A 21,764-nucleotide genomic window follows, 5' to 3' on the forward strand; every position below is an offset into this window, starting at 1 on the left:
ATCACACTTGTAACATAACATGCCCACAGCCAGGCATGGTAGCGCACGCCTTTAATCCCAGCACTCGGGAGGCAGAGGCAGGAGGATCTCTGTGAATTTGAGGCCAGCCTGGACTACAAAGAGAGTCCAGGACAGCCAGAGGTCTGGGTAACAGAAAAATAAAACAAAACAAAATCACATGCCCACATACTGTTAAACAAGCTCCCTGTATGTGGCAGATCTTAGGCAGACTTTATTGTCGTTTAGAGTTCTCAAAGGACTCTTACACTCTTTGTCTCACAAATATCTGGGAGTTTGCGTGTTCTGCTGTAGCGAGAGCTGGCCAAGGTAACAAAGTTTCCAATGACCTTGCACAGCAAACCTCATACAAAGCAAGAAAGCAGACAGGACAAAAATATGTGTATGAAACAGAAGGCATTGCCTCCCTGAAGAGGGGAGGACAGAGCAAGAGGCTACAGTTAGACAGACTTGCTGAACATGGCCCAGGGGTCTGTTACCAGGAATGGAAGTTTTGGCTCCTCCTCTCTGGGCGAGATCTGCTGGGAGAGAGCAAAACAGAAAGGAACTTCTAAATCAGAGGCCAATCAAGACATTGCAAAACAAGGCCGGGGAAAATGGCTTGGTAGTTAACTGCTCTTGCAGGAGACCCAAGTTCGGATCCCTGCACCCCATGCGTAATGACAGTTCCAAAGGACCTGACGCTCTCTTCTGACCTCCACAAGCTTTGCACATACATACATGCAGGTAAGCACTCATACACATAAAATAAAATTTAAAAAAATAAGCTGGGCGTGGTGGCACACGCCTATAATGATCCCAGCACTAGGGAGGCAGAGGCAGGCAGGTCTCTGTGGGTTCGAGGCCAGCCTGATCTCCAAAGCGAGTCCAGGACAGCCAGAACTACAAGAGAAACCTTTTCTTGAAAAACTAATTAATTAATTAGTAAGATAATAATAACAATAATTTTTTAACTAAAATTTAAAAATTTCAAGCAAAACAAAATTGTAGCCAGAGCGAGGAGGATCTTTCTGTCATCGTCGTCCATCTGTCCGTTTCCTGTCCTGTGTGTCGCTGTCCACTATCTTTGCTCCCAATCCCAACCCCCGTCCCTCTTCTCAACTTCACCTGCCCCCTGAGGACAGTCTCTTCTGGCTCTGACCACTTGGGGCGCTCTAAGCAGTACTCCCAGCATCCTCCGCGGCGGCCCCAGGATGAATGGGGAAAAGACACGCCCCCAGCGCGCTTGCGCACACTCGGGACCTTGCAGCCCCCGCACGCAGGCGCTTGAGTACCGTACTCTTAAATCCGGCTGTGGGTGGCGCGGCGCACATCCGAGCACCATGGAGGGCAATCCCGGGCCGCAGCATGTCAGCCCGGGCCGTGCTGAGACGCTGAGCGCGAGGATGCTGGACGAGTTCGTGGCGCTGCACGGCCCCGCGCTGCGCTCCTCGGGCGTTCCGGAGAGGCTGTGGGGCCGCCTTCTGCACAAGTTGGAGCACGAGGTGCGGGGCGGTGCGGACTGCGGGCGGGCTGTACAAACGAGTGGGGAGCGCAGCACAGCGCTGTATGGGAAGCCACTTACAGGCTCGGGAGCGGGGTGTATCTGGGAGTCAGAGGGGGACCGACCGAGAGTTGCGCCAGCGCGGCCATCCTGCAGGATCTGGGCCCGCCTAGGATGCGCTGGTACCTGGAAACTGACTTGCTCTTGGCTCGCGGCATCCCAGCACCTCGGCTGCCGTGTGTAAGGAGTGGGACTCGCGACACCACTTACGGATGAGGAAACTGAGGCTTCGGCAGAGGCACGGGCTCCAGTTAGTTTCAAGGCCCACCAGCATCAGTTCAGTGCAGCTCTCCTTGGTCCGTAGAACTCTGTGTAGTTGTTTTCCACGGCACGAGTCGCAGGTCACTCCCTTTGTAGGCTAAGGAGAATGGAGGTTCTGGGAGACGAAGAAGATGCCGAGGGAGGATGAAAAGTGTTCCCTATCTTTGAGGAAATGGCTTCATCTTTCACCGGAGCTAGGCCTTTGCGAGGTGTCCGGCTTCTGCTGCCTAAGACTGGGCCGTGGATTTTGGGTCCTGAAGACAGCAGCTGCTGGGCTGGCAAAGGATGTTTTCCGAAGCCAGAGCGTGGCTTCCCTTAGGATGCCGCCTCCAAACTGAGACCCACTAAGGCTGCAGGTGACCAGGAGTCCCCTGAGCCTTGCTATGGGACGGAATCACTCTCTTTGACTCAGTTCCACGCTTCCTATGGGCTTAAGTCTGTAGGTAGGGCTGTGCTGACTGTTAAGAGTGCTTGCCAGTGGGGGTGGGACACAGTGTAAGTGGTCCTGAGCAGTGTCCTGAGGCTACAACTGCCTGTCAGCCCCAAGACTAGCTCCTGCAGTGACCTGTGCGGTGGGTTGGGGTATTTAGCCTGATTATCAGACATTACCACATCACAAATGGAGGCACTTCTGTCAACAGCACCTCCTTACAGAGAGGTGCCTCCTACAACTGGGTCCCCTTTGCTCAGGTGGTGGGCCCTCCCCTGTGCTGCCACTTTGTGCACACTTGCCTTGTTTCCCAGGCCAATGCTGAGATAGAACTGGACCCCCATATGTTAGTGAAGATAAAAGTGTGCCCACGATGCTGTTGGACCGTTTTGGAAAATGTCCTGGGATCCCACTAAGCCAGCTTGGGGGCAGGGGCACCTTCACTTGGTCAAGTGGCTCCCCACCTAAACCATGTCTCATCTGGAAAGCAGGGATGGAAAAACACCAGCACCTGGCTCCCTGGGGGGGGCGGGGAGATGGTGGAGGACCATGGGAGACAAGAACTCCAGCACGTGTCCTGTCCCTTCTCACTTGGGCTGCTACAGCCTAGCCAGGGACAGGCATTGGTTGCTTCTCCCCCTCCCCCCCAGGCGCCCCCAAGCCATTCCAGACAAAGCTGAGTCACCACAGTGAGATGTGCCACCAGGCCCTGAGGGACTGACTGCTCAGCAGGACTGTGCACCTGCCTGCAGAGAGCCCCCCTCCCCCACCAGGCAGGCAGTCCTGATTCCTTTACTTTGATCACTAATGCAGAAAAGACAGGAGGTGTTTCTAAAATCAAAATTAAAAAGCACCCTCCCTGTCACTTGCAGGAACATCCTATAGTAGAGTTGGGGGCGGGGGAGGACGACACCACAGCTAAACAGGTTGGGGTTGGTGCCTTCAAGCCACAGCAGAGGAGAAGCCAGGCGTCAGGTTAGGCCTGCTTGTATGTAGCCTAGAAGGTCTGTGGTTAAAAAAAAAAAAAAAAGGCTGGGGCTTTGGAGGACCTGTGATGCCTGATTTGTAGTAGGTTCCAGCCCCCCTAGTTTTAAATGAGGGCAAGTCTCCCCTAACCCAGGGCTGCATCAGGGATCGGAAGAGGACTTGGCTAAGAAGTCTGCACTTGTTCCTCACCTAAGAGCTTTCTCAAAAGCAAAGCTTTCCCTTATCTTCTGGTTGGCCCGCCAGTCTCCGCCCTGGAGGGTGGGAACCTCCCTGTTCCCCCCACACACACACATTTCCCCATATAGCGTGTGTGTGTGTGTGTGTGTGTGTGTGTGTGTGTGTGTGTGTGTGTGTGTACACATATGTGGAGGTCACAGAACAACTTTCAGGCGTTGGTCCTCTCATTCCACTCTGAGAAATCTGTGACCAAATTTAAGTTGTAAAGCTTCGTCACAAGCACCTTACGCTCTCGCCACCCCACCCTTCCCAGCCTGCGGTTAACCTTCCCTGGCACCCCAGAACTGCAGGCCTGAATCTCACCTCCTGAGTGCTCCCTCCAGTAGTTTCCCAGCTCCAGAGGACCCGGGTCTAACCCTCACGGAGCTCTGAGTCCCCTTTCTTCTGGCCTCGTAGAAAACATGTCCGTCCCTAGTGAGTTGTGGCTGCCCCGGAGTGTGGTAGAGATTTCAGAGAAGATCCCAACGTATCTGATCCCTGCAGATGTCCGACGGAGTAGATGATAACCCCTTTCAGAAGTGAGGAAACTGAGTCTGAAACAAGTGTAGGAGTGGAGCCTGGCTTGTAGGCGCCTTTGCCACCACGGCCCAGGCCCCATTCTGTGCCTGACTCTGTGTCAATAATTAACTTCTCAACAACCTCAGATCTTTCCCATAGTACATATGGGTAAACCGAGTCACAGAGGGCTTGGGTAACTTTGCCACATATGAAAGATGTGACAAAGCCAAGATCCAAACCTCACAAGCGGGCCTCAGGTTCCAAAGCCTGCCCGCCCACCCTCTCTCGCGCGGGCTCATGACAGGCCTGAGGGGAGGGCATGATGGGAACTGGGAGGCAGCATGGGAGAAGAGAAAGACGCGTGGCTACTCCAGCTGTCCTTGACTCCCAGTTATTCTTGGCCTGGGAAGTCCAAGCCCACACGTTACAGTTACTACTTGACCCTGAGAGTTGCCCACACTTTCTGCTGCCTGAGTGTGGAGGTCGGCGGCAGTGGTGGTGTTGGCGGTGATGTTGACAACAGGGACGGGACACATCTGTGGGCTGCCTCAGCTGTCCTGGCCTCAGAGTAGCTCAGGTGAAAGGGAAATCAGGGTCCCCCCTAGCCAACCACCATCCTGAGCCCACATTCACCTCCAACCCTAGAGCCACGCCCCTGCCTTTGAGGGCTCATTTCCCTTGTAAAGCGAGGGAAATAGAGAGGACTCTGCTGTGGGTGCCTTATGCCTTTGCCAAAGTGCAGTGTGGGTGGCGGCACAGGAGAGTGTGGCATAGATTACCACCCTGGGGTGTCCCGAGAGAGGTCTCAGTTCCTCTGTCAGGTGTTGCTAAGGGGCTGTATAATAAATGGGATTTGTTGCCGGGTGGTGGTGGCGCACGCCTTTAATCCCAGCACTCGGGAGGCAGAGGCAGGTGGATCCCTGTGAGTTTAGGCCAGCCTGGTCTACAAAGTGAGTCCAGGACAGCCAAGGCTACACAGAGAAACCCTGTCTCGGAAAAACAAAATTAAAAAAAAAAAAGATGGGCCTTGCTCCTGGGGTTGAAGAACTGAAAAGCGAGGTCTCCTACCCACACCCCTGATTCACTCTGCTTTGGCCTTAGGTTTTCGATGCCGGGGAGATATTTGGGATAATGCAGGTGCAGGAGGTGGAGGAGGCTGAGGAGGAGGCTGCCAGGGAGGCTCAGAGGAAGCAGCCCAATCCCGGGAGAGAGCTGTGCTACAAGGTCATCGTGACCTGTGAGAACGGTGTCCAGGCCGATGACCCCAACAGGTAGGACCTGTGTCTGGGCATTGTTTTTTGTTGTTGTTGTTGTTTTGTTTTGTTTTGTTTTTTAAGAGAGTGTTCTTTTTTTTTTTTTAAACAATTTTTTTTAAAGATTTTTTTTCTTTTTTAACTATTTGTCTATGAGTGCTTTATCTGCTAAAGAGGGCATCAGATCACATTATAGATGGTTGTGAGCCACCATGTGGTTGCTGGGAATTGAACTCAGGACCTCTTGAGGAGCAGACAGTGCTCTTAACCACTGAGCCATCTCTCCAGTCCCTTAAGAGAGATTTCATTCGGACTCTTGTTCCCTGTGATGTGTGTGGCCAGCGGTGTTCCCATGAGCTTTGGGGCAGTGTGCGAGCCTGTGCTCTTGACAGCCTGCCAGGAATCGTGCTTGATGCCCCCTTAGAACACAGCCCTGTGATCTCACAGTCATGATGGCCAACACAGAATGCTATAGCTCCTAGTTTTGTTGAGGGCAAACAAACCCAGGGGAAAGACGGGTTTGCATGAAGTTATCAGTTGACTAAAGATGTGGCTGCTGACCCCAGATAAACCTAACTGAGCCTGGCTTTGTTGAGGACCTTTGCCCCGTCTCCCCGAAGCCTGCTGACTCAGTCCTGGGGAAGGTTCCCGGGGACCAGAGGCTTTGTTGGAGCCGTAGGGACATAACTTTGTGAGTCTCCCTGGCATCTACTTAGTCTAACAAGCTTCGTCTTCCCCTTCACCAGCCCCTGAGCGAGCTAAGGCCACTCCACTGATGGTAGAGCCACACCCCAACTGGCACTCATGTCTACCTACAAGTGACTTAGGTCCCTCACTGCCCCAAACACTTGAGCCTCGGGTCAGCCCAGTTCTGTCCCACACCCCAGCACTCTGGGTAGTGGCTGGGAATGGACACACACAAACACACAAACTGGTTGGAACTTGTCTCGGTAACTTTGCCTGTTGCTGTGATAAAATACGCCAACCAGGTCAGCTGAGAGAAAGGGATTATTCTGGGTCACAGTGTAAGATTGTCTCTGGGGAAGGGTTGGGGTGGGTGCAGGCGGGTCCAGCAACAAGAGCTTAAAGCAGTCTTTCATGACAGGTAGGGGTGGGTGCAGGGGATGGTCCAATAGCAAGAGCTTTCATATTATATCTGCAATCTGGAAACAGAACAATGAAGCGTTGTTGGTACTCAGCTGTTTCTGGACATTTTATGCGCGCAGTCCAGGATCCCCTGCCCAGGGAATGGTCCCGCCCACAAATGACGCATCTTCCCGTCTCAGATAACACCAATCAGGACAGCCCCTCACAGCCACACGCAGAGACCCGTCTCCCAGATGACCCTCCGTTCTGTCAAGCTGACAGCTCTGACCCTCACAGAGCACACGTGCTCTTTAGTCCCCTCTGCCCTAAGGACTTTGTCCCTCTGAGCGTCCCACACTTGCCAGGCCTCGAAAGTCCTCCGTCCTCTTTACTCCATACCTACCTGGCGATGACTATTGTCACACTTCTCAGTCACCCCCAAGTGCACACCTCGTAGGTGTATCGCACACTGCTTTGTGCAGGAATAAACCAGCCTTTGTTTCAGGTCGTGCGAACAGACTGGGAAACTAAGAGCATGCTAATATATTCCTGAACTTGACTTTGACTGGTGACCTGGAACATTGCTGTCTGCAGGGGCTAATGTGCTCAGAGGCGGGGGGCCAGTGAGAGGCACCCTTGTTCACTGGGCACCTGTATGTGTGGATCCCCCTAATCCATCAAAGCTTGCCGGGCCCAGGGTTAGAAGGACAGGACAGACCTCTCTCCCACAGGATGTTCTTGGTGCTCATAGGTCCTGGGGTGCACATGCTTGTACACGTGCGCTCTGTACCTGTGTCACTTGCCTGATGCTCCTACTGGTATGTGGAGCCTTGCGTGTGTTGAATGCCTGTCACTGCCAGGTCTGCTGTGAGCAGGGTGGCAGCACGAGCCGTCGCCCTGTACCTGCAGCCAGGCTCTGACACTTACCTGGTGGTTGCGGTCAGCATGACCACATTTGTCCCATGTGAGGCTCATGTCTATCGGGGGGGGGGGGGGGGGGTAGGAGGTGGGAAGTGGGGGCCCCTCCTTGTCCTGCTTCAGAGCTTAGAGAAGGAGCCCTTGCTTCTCAGAGTTAAGTGGCAGAGTGGTGACGATGGGCCAGGGTGCCGCATTTCTTCTTCTGCTCCATTTTCCTGCTTCTCCATTCTTGACTGCTTAGTGCAGCGGTTCTCAACCTGTGGGCCGTGACCCCCTGTGGGGGTGGGGGGGGTTAAGTAACCTTTTCACAGGGGTCACATAAGACCACTGAGAAAACAAAGACATGAATAGAGTTACAGCTATGAAGTAGCAATGAAGATAATTTTTATGCTTGGAGGTTACCACCACGTGGTGAGCTGTAAAGGTCGAAGTATTAGGAAAGGTGAGAAGCACTGGCCTGGCGGCTTAGGTGTGGCTTGTGCCTGCAGCATCTTCCTCATCGACCATGCCTGGACATGTCGTGTGGAGCATGCGCGTAAACAGCTACAGCAGGTACCCGGCCTCTTGCACCGGATGGCCAACCTGATGGGCATCGAGTTCCATGGTGAGGTGCCCAGCCCAGAGGCAGTGGGCCTGGTGCTGGAGGAGATGTGGAAATTCAACCAGACCTATCAGCTGGCCCATGGGGTGAGTATCCTCTTTCTCCCGGGACTGGCGGAAGCCCTGCTCCGACCCTGTGCCTTTATCAGAAGTATGTTGCCAATAATCGCAAAACCAAAGAAGACAAGTTACAGCCAGACATGGAGGCACACCCCTTTACTCAGGAGGAAGAGGTGGTTGGATCTCTGTGAGTTCAAGGCCAGCCCACTCTACCTAGTTTTAGGCCAGCCAGAGCTTCATACAAGGCCTTCTTTTGGTACCTGGGGACCAAGGTACCTATGCCGCCTTTGCACTTACAGGGTATGGGGCTCCCTTAGGCCTCTCAACTCAGGCTCTAGTGACTTAGCTGTCCCTGCCAAATCCAGTGCTCTGTATGGTTCTCGCCACCCTTGAGAGGAGAGAACACTTTGACACACCTTCAGGCCTCCACCCACCACCCTGCCGAGTTTCTAGCCTCCTCCTCCCCCACTCCTAGGCTCAAGCCCCCTCCCCACCTCAGCATACCTCACATGGAATCCATCCCTGTCGTTACTGGGCCTAGTGCCTTGTTTCCACAGGCTTTGGACTGGTTATTGGGGTTGAGGGAACCTCCGAGCTCAGAAGTGGGCAGAAATGAACAAAGGTTGATGTTGCGTGCATAGGTATGGGAGGCAATAGGTGGGTGGACGCGTGCCGGAGGATTGTTGTGTCCTGTGTGCAGACAGCTGAAGAGAAGGTGCCCGTGTGGTACATCATGGATGAATTTGGCTCGAGAATCCAGCACGCAGATGTCCCCAGCTTCGCCACTGCTCCTTTCTTCTACATGCCCCAGCAGGTGGCCTATACGCTGCTGTGGCCCCTAAGGGACTTAGACACAGGCGGTAAGTCAGGTGCCTGCATACCCCCAGAGGATGGGCCCTGGGTGAACCTCCTACCACCCCCACTGATGGGCACGCGTGTCTTGCCACAGAGGAGGTGACCCGGGACTTTGCCTACGGAGAGGCAAACCCTCTGATCCGGAAATGCATGCTGCTGCCCTGGGCCCCCGCTGACATGCTGGACCTCAGCTCCTCTACGCCTGAGCCTCCTGCTGAGTACTATCAGGTATGGCCCTGGGCCTGGTGTTTGATGGTTTCTGGAATGTTCTCTATCCACTTCCCAAATGTTAAGTGTCAGCTGGATTTCGGGCTCCCAGCTAGCTACTGTGGGATGGAATCATATGGGGAGCATCTGGGAGATAAGAGTCTTACTGTGCGCTAGCTCCTGTAGCCACACAGTGTGGCCGTCTGTGCTGATCTAGATCCCAGATGACCTGCATTGCATTTGGGAAGGGAAGGCCTGTGCAGCCAGATCTGGCTTTGCTCACAGCTTTCTCTCTCTCTCGCCTCATAGGGGACAGGAAGACACCAGTTGTTCCTCGGCATCCATAGGGTTGGGTCACAAGACTGCACAGATATTAAAATCCGCGGGTGTTCAGGTGTCTCACATAAAACTGCCAGCCCAGCTTCTAGAGTCAGTCGTCTTCCTGAGATTGTTCATAATTCTCAGTACAGTAGCGCTGCTCTGTAGACAGTCAGGTAGTTTGGAAACAGTGTCTACATGCATTCCCTGCAGAGGACTCCCCTGCCCCACCCCCATCCCCAGAAACATTTTTGTTTGTTTGTTTGTTTTCTTTTTCAAGACAGAATTTCTCTGTTTTAGTCCTGTCTGTCCTAGAGCTTACTCTGTAGACCAGGCTGGCCTCGAACTCACAGCGATCCGCCTGCCTCTGCCTCCTGAGTGCTGGGATTAAAGGCATGCGCCCCCAAGCCGGCCCCCAGAAACACTTTCGACCTATTGTTGGTTGGCTCTAAAGTAGCGGAGCCCATAGGCTTAAAGGGCCAGTTGTATAGTACATCTCATAACACAGCAGATCCTCAGAGCGTCCTTGCTTTCACTGGGCAGCCTGTAGGTCAGGACCCTGCAAGTTCACTCAGAAGCATCTAGCTATAATGAGTTCAGACAAAGGCCCAATACCAATCAGGAACACAGCCCCTAGTGTCTGGAGCGAGAGCTTAGTAGGAAAAGCATTGGCTGCTGCTGCAGAGGGGCTGTGTGGAGTTTCCAGCACCCAGGTCAGGTAGTTCACAACAATCTATAACTCAAGTTCCTGATACCCAACACCTTCTTCTGTCTCCATGGACACTGCACACACATGATGCGCAAATTGGTATGCAGGTAAACATTCAACACACATAAAATAAAAAGCTTTAAGGAGGTGGGTGAAACTCGGCCCCTGGGCCTGACGCCTTGTAGATGGGCCGTCCTGTATTCGCAGTTCTGTTGGTGGTAACTGTTTGAGTCTAGCCTGGCATGCAGGTATCTGATACCCACCTAGGGCCTCCAAAGGTTGTAAAAGGGTTAAGTAAGTTGACTCGAGTTGTACCAGGAGCTCTTTGAGGTTGCTGCTTGGCAGGGACATGCTACAGTCGTGGTCTCATGGCACCGTGCTGAATCCAGCAAGACAGGAGGTGATGTCATGCCACTTCCCATGTCATGGGGGATGTCATGCTGGGGGTTCAGAGTTGGGCTCACGACCTCCTGAGTGCTCGTATCTAGTCAGGGTTTGCTGAACATGGGATTCCGTGCTCGAGGTGAGGTGTGAGGATGGCTAGGGAAGGTTTCGCTGGCCTCTGGCTTTATTTAATGGATCATGAAGAATTGGCAGTCTCCTTGGGAAGCCACTGCAGGAAGGAAAGTGAGGAGCATCAGGCCAGATACTTCCTCATCCGAAACCTCATTTGCACAAGACTGTGGGTCCAGATTGCGATCTGGTCACCTTTGGGGTGACCTGTGCTGATGACAAACTGCTCCAGTGGCTTAGGACAATAACTGATTTATTGTCGCCCCATTACCCCACCCCCACCTCCACCCCTCTGCCAGTCTCTGGGGGAGACAGTGCTCAGCAAGTGCTTCTGGTTCGAGGTCTCTGGGTGCACAGACTGTCCCCTGGAGCTGAGATATTTGTGTACAGCACTCAGGCTTGGTGAAACATGCTAGCTGTTGGAGGGCTCGGTGTCTCCACACAGGTGCCTCTCTGTGGGCTTCTGTGTGTCCCCACCGAGGTGTGGCAGCTAGCTTTTCTTCATGTGATTGATCCAGGAGCAAGCTGGAGGGAGTTGAGAGGCCTGTGATCTGGGCTAAGATCTGGCGCCTCCTCTCTGCCGCTCATTAGAAGGAGCTCCTTGGGCCCCCGGGGTGGACTAGGCCCTGCCTTTCTGGGGAGTGTCAGCGTCTGTGGACATGTTTTAAACGGTTAGCCAGCTTAGGCCAGGAACAGCTCCTCCCAGCACAGCACAGAGGAGAACAACCCTGGCACCTGAGAGGCCTGAGTTCAGAGCGTGGAGTCAGGTAGCCCTGCGCTGCCTCTCAGAGAGTCAAGGATGTGAAGGGTGGGGCCTGACCTGCAGGCTTGGGGAAACTCATGGTCCTTTGCTCTCTTCATTGGGGTCTATTTCTGCCTCTGATCCTAGGCCATTTTGAAGGAAAACAAGGAGAAACTGCCACTCGCCATTAGCCCAGTGTCACAACCCCAGGGCCACATCTTCAGGTACATAGCTGTTGCCGATGAAACTTACCTTCAGTCACTGTCATTCCCAGGTCCCAAAGTCCTTGTCCTTGGAATCCAGGCATGGTGGCAATGGTACCCCTCAAGGGATGCTCAAAGGTGGGCGGGGCTGCCTGGAGGAGGCCACTGTTGAACTTGTCCTGGGAAATTCGAAACTGTCAGCCACAGTGACATTCCTATCATCTCAATATGAGAGACAGAGGCCTGAGGATTGCCACAAGCTCTCAGCCATCCTGGGCTACAGAGTGAGACCCTATCTCAATAAAGGGAAGAGGCGCCGGTGTTGCCAGGAGAGCCCGTCGGAGGAGTCCGAGGGCGTGGGCAGCGATGGGGGAAGATCCAGCTAGACTAAATGTCGTCAGGCCTGGGTAAAGAGCCACACCCACCTAGTGCTGAGCAGGCCCTCTGCATTTCTAGGAGCCCTCTCTACAGGCCTCCGGATGCCCTACCCATGGCTACTCATATTTGGTCCAGCTAGAAATGGGCCGTGTGTTTCACTGTGCCCAGTTCCACCAAGTCCTAGGGGTGGCCTCTCTCCTCCGTCCTCCTCCTCTTCCCTGAAGCCAGAGCCCTAGCCCAAGCAAAGGTATGTCCTGAGACACTGATCTGGCTGTGAACCCCACTCCCACACGCACCGTTATCCCCTCTGGAATGGATAGATGGGGGCCCTGTCAGTCCTGCCTGCAGTGGTTCACACTCGCTCTCCTGACTCAGGCAGGATAACTGCCTGGTGCCGACCAACCCCATCCCAGCAGGCCGCGCCTCACTTTAAGCCCTCCCACTCAGCATCCTCCCCAGCTGCCACCCGCCTCGTCCTATGCCCTGTGTCCTCTTTACCTTCTCACTCTGTCCCTTCCTTCAGAAAGAAAGGCCCCCTCCTCACTTCAGTGCTGGGTCTGACACAAGACCTGTCCCCCTACAGATTCAGAGGAAGCCCCCTGGGGGCTACCAGGGCTCTCTCTCCTCACAGGCTTGAGGTCAAGCAGGGTTGGGAGGCTGGTGGTGTCTGTCTACTGGCAGCCGTTGGAGTGTTTGCAGGTTGTTAGCCTCTTATTCAAGAGTGAAATAAAAGGGCCGGCCAGATGGCTTGGCCAGTCGAAGGACCTGCCACCATTCCTGACGACCGAAATGAAATTCCTGGGACCCACATGGTGAAGGGAGAGAGCCAGTTGCCTTGCCACAAGTTGTCCTGTGACCCCGGTGCGCACACGCACACAAACACACACAAATAAATAAATGTATGAAAGAAATGAGAGTTCACACAGATTATAGAGAAGCAAAGACACTTTTATTTAAAACAAAGTAATAGAAGCGATAAAGGAACATCCTGTCAAGACTGACAGAGTGGCTCACAGTCTGAAGACATTCAGAGGTCCCAATTATTGTTTGAGGTTCCCTTGTATGGGATTCAAGAGAAAGTTAGTTCCTCGGGGTATAACGTGGGTGGTTCTTAGTATTGTTGCTGGAGATAGGGTTTCTCTGTAGCCCTGGCTGTCCTTGAGCTCGCTCTGTACACCAAGCTGGTCTGGAACTTGGAGATCCGTCTGCCTTTGCCTCCCTAGTGCTGGGGTTAAAGGCGAGCGCAACGCAACTGGCTTCTCCATTTTGACTAAAGAGGCTTAGATTACCTAGCCCTTTTACTCACTGTGCACGTCCGTTCCCATAATGCATCTGTCCCTGATCATACATGTTGTCACTTATGCATGGACATAAGATGGTAAATAAAGGAAGGGTTCTCCCCTAAATGTTCATTTGAGGGCAGTTCCACCTTATTGCCCTTACACCCTAAGCCAGCTCAGGCCAGATTTTCCCTCCCACCAGGATGTACTTTTGAATAGAAACTGTCCGCATTTGGTGTCATTATTGGGAGGAGAATTTTGCTCAGTTGTTCCCTGTTCAGAGTAAGGCGCATGTAGCCCAAGCCAAGCGGAGTCCCAGGTGCTAAGCTCTCCCTATGTTTGCCTGCCTCCTATCCATCCAGTTTTCCCGCTGGCAGGCTCTGTCCTCCCATCTCCTGTGGGGAAGCTGGAGGCCTAAGTGTCCCTCCTACAGCTGGACAGAGGAAATGGGTTTAGGCACAGGCTGCCAACACCAGGAATTCCTTGGGACTCGCTGCCACAGAACCAGGGTGCCCAGGAGCTCCTGCAGCTAGGCCACTGCTCACTCAGGTCTCTCCACAGAGTCCACACCGACGTGCAACAGGTGCTCTGCCACCTCACCCACCCACGTTTCGCCTTTACGGAAAGCGAGGCCGACGCAGACATCCTCTACCACTTCTCCCATTTCAAGGACTACAGGTGGGTACCCTGCAGCCCGCCGGGCCTCATAGCCAGTGCCTCTGACTGACCACCACTCTCCCCAGGCCCTCAAGTCTCCCTCTAAACTCCACTGTGCTCTCCGGTGTGCTAAGTGACCTCTAAGTTGGCGGTACTGGTCTCCCCCCCCCCCCCCAGGAAGCTCAGCGAAGAGAGGCCGCAGGTGCTGCTGAACCAGTTCCCCTGTGAGAACCTGCTGACTGTTAAGGATTGTCTGGCTTCCATCGCTCGACGGGCTGACGGTCCTGAGGGTCCCCCCTGGCTCCCCCGAACGTTCAACCTGCTCACTGAGCTGCCCCAGTTTGTCAGCTATTTCCAGCACCGGGAGAGGCGGTAAGTCCCCTAGACTGGAGGTGGGACAAACACACTCCTAGGCGCCGTCCCATTAAATGTGCCCCTGCCTTATCGCAATGCCCAGCCTGCTTCTTAGCTGGGCACCTAAGCTTCTTTCTTGTTGCCTTTGGGAGGTGGGGGGCTTCCACCCTGTAACATTCCATAGGCTCCATCAAACTCCTCCTGACAGCCCAGTGCCCTGTGACATTGTGGTTCCTTAAAAAAAAACAGCGTTCGCTAGCCAGTCTGCCTCTAGATCGTCAGGGCCCAGTGTCTGAAAGGCAGGCACGGCTCAACCAGTGTCTCCTCCAGGGGTGATGACAACCACTGGATCTGCAAGCCCTGGAACCTGGCCCGCAGCCTGGACACTCATGTCACCAACAACCTCCACAGCATCATTCGCCACCGAGAGAGCACCCCCAAGGTGGGTGCACACAGCTCATCACACCTAGGTGTACCAAACCACAAGCAGACACACCAAGGAGAGTGGCCTCAGGACTTCTGTGGCTTAGGTCTGAGGTTGGGAGAGGCAACTGCCGCTCTGCTTGTGGGGATCAGATCCTATCACTGCATGTAGGCCGATCACTTGTGGAGTCCCCGGGTCTATGGTGAGGATCCTGTAGGCATGGGACATCCTGTGGCTTTACCGGGAAGTTGTTTCAGGACACAAGGCTCTCCTGAGCCACGGCTGCGGTGGAGGGACACGATCATGGTGCAAGCTGGAAGGAAATGAGCTTTGAGGGCTGTCAATCACTGTGGGGACTCGAGGCAGCAGGTGGGAGTGGTGAGAAATGTTGGTGAGAATTCATCTTTTTAAGACCTGGAAGTAGGGCTAAGGAGATGGCCCGGTGGGTAAAGAAAGTGCTTGCTTTGCAAGCAGGAGAGCTGGAGTTCAGTCCCAAGGACCCATGGAAAGGGGGCAGGGAGAGCCAAGCATGCTCAGTCTAGCCTGCTTGTCACACTCCAGGCCAGTGAGACCATGGCTAAAAAAAAATCAGCTGGGCAGTGGTGGTGCATGCCTTTAATTGCAGCACTCAGGAGGCAGAGGCGGGTGGATCTCTGAGTTCGAGGCCAGCCTGGGGCTACACAGAGAAACCTTGTCCTTTTTTTTTTTTTTTTTTTTTTTTTTTTGAGAAACCCCATCTTGAAAAGCCCCGACCCAACCCAAAACAATCAGTATGGGTAACACCTCGGGAATGACAAGCCAAGGTTGACGCCAGCTTACACACACATGTGTGCACAGAAATGCTGAAACTTGATGGGATGGCTTTTTTTTTTTTAATTAAATAAAATAGGTAGGAACTGGGCATGGTAGTACACACCTTTAATCCAAGCATTCAGGAGGCAGAAGCAGACGGATCTGACTTTGAGGCCAGCCTGGTCTATAAAGTGAGTCCAGGACAGCTAGGACTCTGTCACACAGAGTCACCCTGTCTGGGGTGTGTGGACGGGGAGATTAGAGCGATGGATCGGTGGTTAAGAACACTTGCTACTCTTACAGAGGACCCAGGTTCTGTTCCCAGCACCCGCACAGTGCCTCACAGCTGTCTGTAGCACCAGTTCAGGACACCTAACGCTCTCTTCAGGCCTCTGGACACTGCATGCGTGTGGTACAAAGTATAAAATAGAGGTGAACATAAAGAATTTGCCATGCCTTAGCACAGGAGTAGGGGGAGCCATAGCTGGCTGTGATAGTGCTACATAGAGTCCTTCTGTGGACCCAGGTGAAGGAGACTGCCCCCATCATGGGTCTCGGGGTGCAGAGCTCCCATGTACCCTGTCCCGCCCAAGTGAGGTGGAAACTACTGGCAAGTTCACATCTCTACCTTCCAGGTTGTGTCCAAGTACATTGAAAGTCCCGTCTTGTTCCTCCGAGAAGATGTGGGGAACGTCAAGTTTGACATCCGCTACGTCGTGCTGCTGCGCTCAGTGAGGCCACTGAGGCTGTACGTGTACAATGTGTTCTGGCTGCGCTTCTCCAACCGGTAAGCAGGGACAAGTGGGGCCGAGGTGCTGAGGGCTGGGCAAGGGAGCCCCTCCTTCACTGTGGGGCCAGAAAGCCTGCGCTGCCCTTCTCTCACCGCATCACACAGCCCATGGCTTCTCAAGTGTTCCGGTGGCATCACTGTTTTTTTGGTTTTGGTTTTGGTTTTTTGGTTTTGTTTTGTTTTGTTTTGGGTTGGTTTTTTTTCCCCCAGAGCTGAGGACGGAACCCAGGGCCTTGGGCTTGCTAGGCAAGCGCTCTCTCTACGACTGAGCTAAATCCCCAACCCCAGTTTTGTTTTTGTTTTTTGGGATGTTTTGTTTTGTTTTGTTTGTTTCTTTTTCGAGATAGGGTTTCTCTGTGTAACAGTGCTGGCTGTACTGGACTCACTTGGTAGTCCAGGCTGGCCTCGAACTCACAGAGATCCGCCTGCCTCTGCCTCCCGAGTGCTGGGATTAAAGGCGTGCGCCACCACGCCCAGCTCGGGCATCACTGTTATAATGAATTAGCTGTCAGCCCAGCATGATGGTGATGTGTCGCGGCTTACAAAGAATCCCCACAGCACATCACTGCTCTTGACCCCCCAACTCAAGCCCACAGACAAGGGCAGCAGTGCACCCCAGCCCCCAGTGGTGTGTGGCTGCTCTTCATGGAGCGTGGGAGCCCACGCGTGTCTGTCCGTTTGTCTCTCAGGCCCTTCGCCCTCAACGACTTAGATGACTATGAGAAGCATTTCACCGTCATGAACTATGACCCGGATGTGGTGCTGAAGCAGGTAGGGTCTGGTGGGGTCCGGGTTCTGGTTATCACAGTCAGGGGAGTGAGGTCTTCATAGGGGTCACTGCCGCACAGCCAGCGGGCACAACGAGATGACAGTGTCATTTGTATGCCAGGGCTGAAGGCCTCAGGGCAGACAGCGGGCCAGCAGTACCCCCTGGGGCGGCAGGGTGCTTGCCTTTGGTCCCGACTCTGGGTGTGGTGAGGGAAGAGGAGCTAGATTGCTGGATTTGTCACATCATCAGAGCTAAGGAGTGTAAGCACAGAACACCTGATCCTGTCAGACTGGAGACCAAGAAAGCCCCGAGCCTTACGTCACTCTCCCTTCCCAGAATGCCTGATTTTTTTTCCTCTGGATATTAGGATTTGTTTGTTTGTTTGTTTTCAGTTAATTAGGTTTCTTTTTTGTTTGTTTTTCTTTTTGAGAGATGGGCTCATGTAGCCCAGGCTTGCCTTAAACTCTGAGTTCGTTCGTTCATTCGTTCTTTTTTTCCTTTCTTTTTCTTTTCTTTTTTTTTTTTTTTTTTTTTTTTGGTTTTTCAAGACAGAGTTTCTCTGTGTATCCTTGGCTGTCCTGGACTCAACTCACTTTGTGGACCAGGCTGGCCTCGAACTCACAATGATCCGCCTGCCTCTGCCTCCCAAGTGCTGGGATTAAAGGCATGCACCCTGCATTCTGAGTTCTTTCTTGGCCTGGTGTGTGAATACTTGATGCGTAGGCTAGTGGACTAGACCTCATAAGTAACGTAGGTGCCATGGCTAATATCTCTCTGAGGCACCTCTCTGGCCTGCCCAAGCATCTTCTAAGTGGGTTTGTGAGAAAGGAGCTGCCCCAGCAGAGTGGCTGTGCTGACTTAGACTCCCAGTGGGCCAAAGTGGTCCTGTTGCTTCTTGTCCCTCTCACCTTTCATGGGATCGAAAGCCAAGACCCAGATTGCCCATCAAGGCCCCTGGCATTGTTGGGAGCCAGTCCTAAGGATATTCTCTGGGAGAGAAGTCTGGGCTTCCTTATTCAGATGTTTTGATAAAATCTTAGTCTAGGAATCTTGTCCTAGGGTGCTTTTTGGGGAGCCCTGCAGAGTCCGTGGGCTGAGCAGGAGAGGAAACTGAGGCTCAGATTGGTCCCTCTCTGTCTGCCTAGAGCCTAACCTTGGTCTCCTGTCCTCATGTGTGGCCCGAGGACCAGAGCTGGACCAAACTGTGCTGTGAGATCAGTCCTGCCTCATCCTTTCATCCTAGAGGCAGCTGCCGCCACCACCACCATAACTGGCTCTCGTCTATTGCAGGTGCACTATAATGAGTTCATCCCCCAGTTTGAGAAGCAGTACCCAGAGTTCCCCTGGAATGGTGTCCAGGTGAGTCTTGGGCTCTGCCAGGCTGGGCAGAGGGGACTCTAAGACCATCCCCTCCCCGTGCACTCTGGGCCCGTACATGGAGGCTCTGGAGCCTCTTTAGGATGTTTCTCAGTGGGAGGGAGGGAATTTGGGGTGTCCTGAGGTAGCCCAAAAGCAATAGGCTCCACCAGCCCCAGGAAGCCAAGCCATTGAGATCACAGGGCTTAGCAGGAGGCTGGTCACCGGAAAAAACAGCAGGTTTGCAGGGGGTAGAATCCTGCACGGGGGCCTGGCTCCCGATGGTCCTTGCCTAGAATACAGGAAGCTCTGGGCTCCTAACTTAATGCAAAGCAGAGATGGGCTCCAGGAGTGTGGGGACAGGCAGACATGGCGGCCATCCGGCCAAGCCTAGAAACATAAAGAATGTAAGAGGGATGGCAGGACAGGCCTGAAGCGAGGGCAGTGGGCCTTGTTAGTCCCAAAGCCAGGCTCAAGGAAACCCTGTTGTGACAGTATTGCTTGTCCCCAGGCTGAGATCTTCAAGGCGTTCACAGAGCTGTTCCAAGTGGCCTGTGCCAAGCCACCGCCCATGGGCCTCTGTGACTACCCCTCATCTCGGGCCGTCTATGCTGTTGACCTCATGCTCAAGTGGGACAGCCATCCAGATGGTAAGGGGACTTGCCACAGCAGAACCCTCTAGCTGATCCCACCCATGCCCAGCCCAGCAGCACCTGGGACAGCCCCGGCTGTGGTAGGGTTTGGTTTGTTTGGTTTGTTTTTATGTATTTGAGTGTGCATGTGTGTGTGTGTGTGCCCAGAAGCCAGAAAAGGATGCAGGATCCCAGAACTCGAGTTAAGGATGGTTGTAATGGTTGGAAGCCACCGTATGAATTCTAGGAACTAAATCCAGGTCTCCGTTCTTAACCACGGCTCCATTTCTCTAGCCTCGTGGCTGTTGTTTCACTGGATGAATTAGGTAGGCGGCTCAGCTTGGGTATCCTGGCCTGATCCGCTGAGAAAGGTGGCAGACTGGGGCCACCCTGCCCACCCTGCATGCTGCTCCATCTGACCAAACTGGCCGTGGAAGCTTAAAGTGATGTGTGCTCATAGCCCTAGGGTTAGGGGTAGCTCCAGCCTCTCTTTGGGGAGCTGGTCTCAAGCCAGGAAGCCCATGTTCTAGATCACACACTGGGAACTGGGGCCAGCCTGTCCTCCCGAGACAGATGCGTACCCTCACTTCGCTGCCAACACGGCCTTCCCGCCTCTCTGTTTCGCCACCAGGAAAGCGGGTGATGCAACCCCAGATCCTGGAGGTGAACTTCAACCCCGACTGCGAGCGAGCCTGCAGATACCACCCCTCTTTCTTCAACGACGTCTTCAGCACCTTGTTTCTGGACGAGCCCGACAACTGTCATGTGACCCGCATCATCTAGGTGCCCAGAGCCGCCCTGCCAGTGCTCACAGCTGGTTCCCGGCAATGCCCATGGAGGAGCCACTTCTGCCCCAGCCTTCTCCCTCCCACTTCTTCCTCCCCCCCCCCAATCCCCAAGTCAGAGCCTTGGCCTAAGTAAGGCTCTGCCTTCCGGAGCCATATTCCTGCTTCATATGTGGGACATCAGGTCTGCACTCCTAACGCCCTCTTCTCTGATGAGGCTACATCTCAGCCAAGGGCTTTACTCCTGGCATCCAGAGAGTTCACACAGACGAAGAGGTGTTCCACAGGAACAGGGTTCCGCAGGGAAGTGTTTGGGAACCCCATATCCAATGGGGCCAGGGAGTTCTCTCCCAGAATCCCTGCCTCCTTTCCCATGGCTGCCGTAAGCAGGGACTCAGCACCCCTGTGTTGCACCCACGGACCCTAAAACAGCCAGGGGGAAACATTTGCCAACCCAGCCTTATGCCTCGGCATCCTCCACCGGAGCCTCCACCAGCAGACTTCCCTCCGTATCTCCCTTATTCTGGGAAGCCTGACTGTCCCGTGGTCAGCCAGGTGTGATGGATGGTACACGCCTTTAATCCCAGCACTTGGGAGGTAGAGGCAGGCAGATCATTGTGAGTTTGAGGCCAGCCTGGTCTACAAAGCTAGTCCAGGACAGCCAAGGCAATACAGAGAAACTATCTCAAAACCAAAAAAAAAAAAAAACCCAGAGTCCCTTGGTCTCTGTGTGCTGGCAGCTCACTAAGTCCCACTGTCCTCTTGAGGTGGTCAGGGTGCTAGGGTGCTGTGAGACGCCATGGCAGAGCCCAGGCAGGGCTGACTATGGAAATGCCAAGGCTGCTAAGATGGCTGTGGGGAGAATTTGATGCCGAAGTCAGGCTGCCTCTTGCCAAGACCTAGAGTCAAAACATTGAGGTTTTCTTTGTTTTTCTTTTAAAGGACAGAAACACAGTGTAACATCTAGTTCCTAACTTTGTTGCTGGAATTTCAAGTCAGCCACCATTGTTTCCTGCACCCCATAGGAAGTGGGTCTGGTTAGTCAGGAGCTGTTTCCACAGTGCCGTACTGCTCAGGTGGGGCACTGGAGTGGCGGTAGCACTTTTGATGGTAAAAGTGACACCCCTCTTAATATGACTGGACATGATGGTTCTGCTCATCTCTGGGCATGCGGGCCATTTGCTAACAAGCCTGACTAGTTATCTTGGATCCAGTCCCCGGCAGGGGCAGGGCAGACGCTTCTGGTCCTGTCCCTGGAGCGCTGCTGGCCCCTTTGCCCTTTTATACTGCAATAAAATATGCCTTGTTTTCACCTGGTCTTTTCTCTTTGGGGCCCTAGAGCCACAGGGCTGGTGTGGCAGCTGTGTTCCTCCACTGTTACAGGCAGAACCCAACATGTCACCATGTGTGCTTTGAGAAAGGAGAGAAGAAAAGGCCATTTGACCTGACGCCCAGTGAGAGTCCCAGTTCGCAGCTGCTAGAACCCTGGGCTGTCTACACCACCACCCCGCAGGGGTTTGGGGTTCCCAGGGCCTGAAGCTTGGCCTCACCTGGTAGCCTTGGGAAACTGGCACTCTCTGTGTTGTCTACTTGTCCTGGGGTGGAGATGAAAGGCCACAACTCAGGGGGTGGTCGAGAGGGTATGGGGGCTGATGGGCACCCTACTGAGTGGCACTGTGTTATAACAAACAAGGCAAGGCTGGGGGCAGGGCCACACTGCTTCTGAACAGGTCATCTGTACCCTTTAGGACCGATGCTTGAGATGCCAGGACATGTTCGACGTTCCCTCAGGGATGGTGTTGAACAGAGGACCAGAAAGCTAGCTTGCTGCCAAGCTTAAAGATCTTCCCATGACCCACCCGGTGGAGAGAACCAACTCTCACAGGTTGTCCTCTGACCTCCATGTGTATACCGTAGTGCTATATGTTACAGTTTTTCTAAAACAGGCATCTCACATGCTCCAGCTGGCACAGCAGCCCTCAGGCTTGGCCACCAGCCAATTATAGAGACAGTGGTTATAGCACTGAAGAATCCTCCTGGTATTCATCCACACCCTGGTAGCTTCCTCGGTTTAAGGGGTCATCTAAGGCCGGGACATGCCCACCTTGA

At 53.7% G+C, this 21,764-nt stretch overlaps 1 protein-coding gene across 1 annotated transcript; it reads left to right on the top strand.

Annotated features, from left to right (window-relative positions):
* The first annotated feature begins 1,249 nt into the window (after positions 1-1,249).
* On the top strand, positions 1,250-20,967 carry TTLL12 (tubulin tyrosine ligase like 12). The gene is made up of 14 exons (XM_084750174.1): positions 1,250-1,502; positions 5,076-5,245; positions 7,720-7,918; positions 8,592-8,751; positions 8,841-8,974; positions 11,383-11,459; positions 13,658-13,774; positions 13,931-14,125; positions 14,438-14,549; positions 15,959-16,110; positions 16,803-16,884; positions 18,173-18,241; positions 18,750-18,888; positions 19,502-20,967. The coding sequence occupies exons 1-14, from the start codon at positions 1,341-1,343 to the stop codon at positions 19,651-19,653; spliced, it is 1,920 nt and encodes a 639-aa protein (XP_084606300.1). The 5' UTR covers positions 1,250-1,340; the 3' UTR covers positions 19,654-20,967.
* The last annotated feature ends 797 nt before the right edge of the window (positions 20,968-21,764 follow it).

This window comes from Acomys minous (genome assembly GCF_964271855.1).
Source record: "Acomys minous genome assembly, chromosome: 12".
Lineage (NCBI taxonomy): Eukaryota > Metazoa > Chordata > Mammalia > Rodentia > Muridae > Acomys > Acomys minous.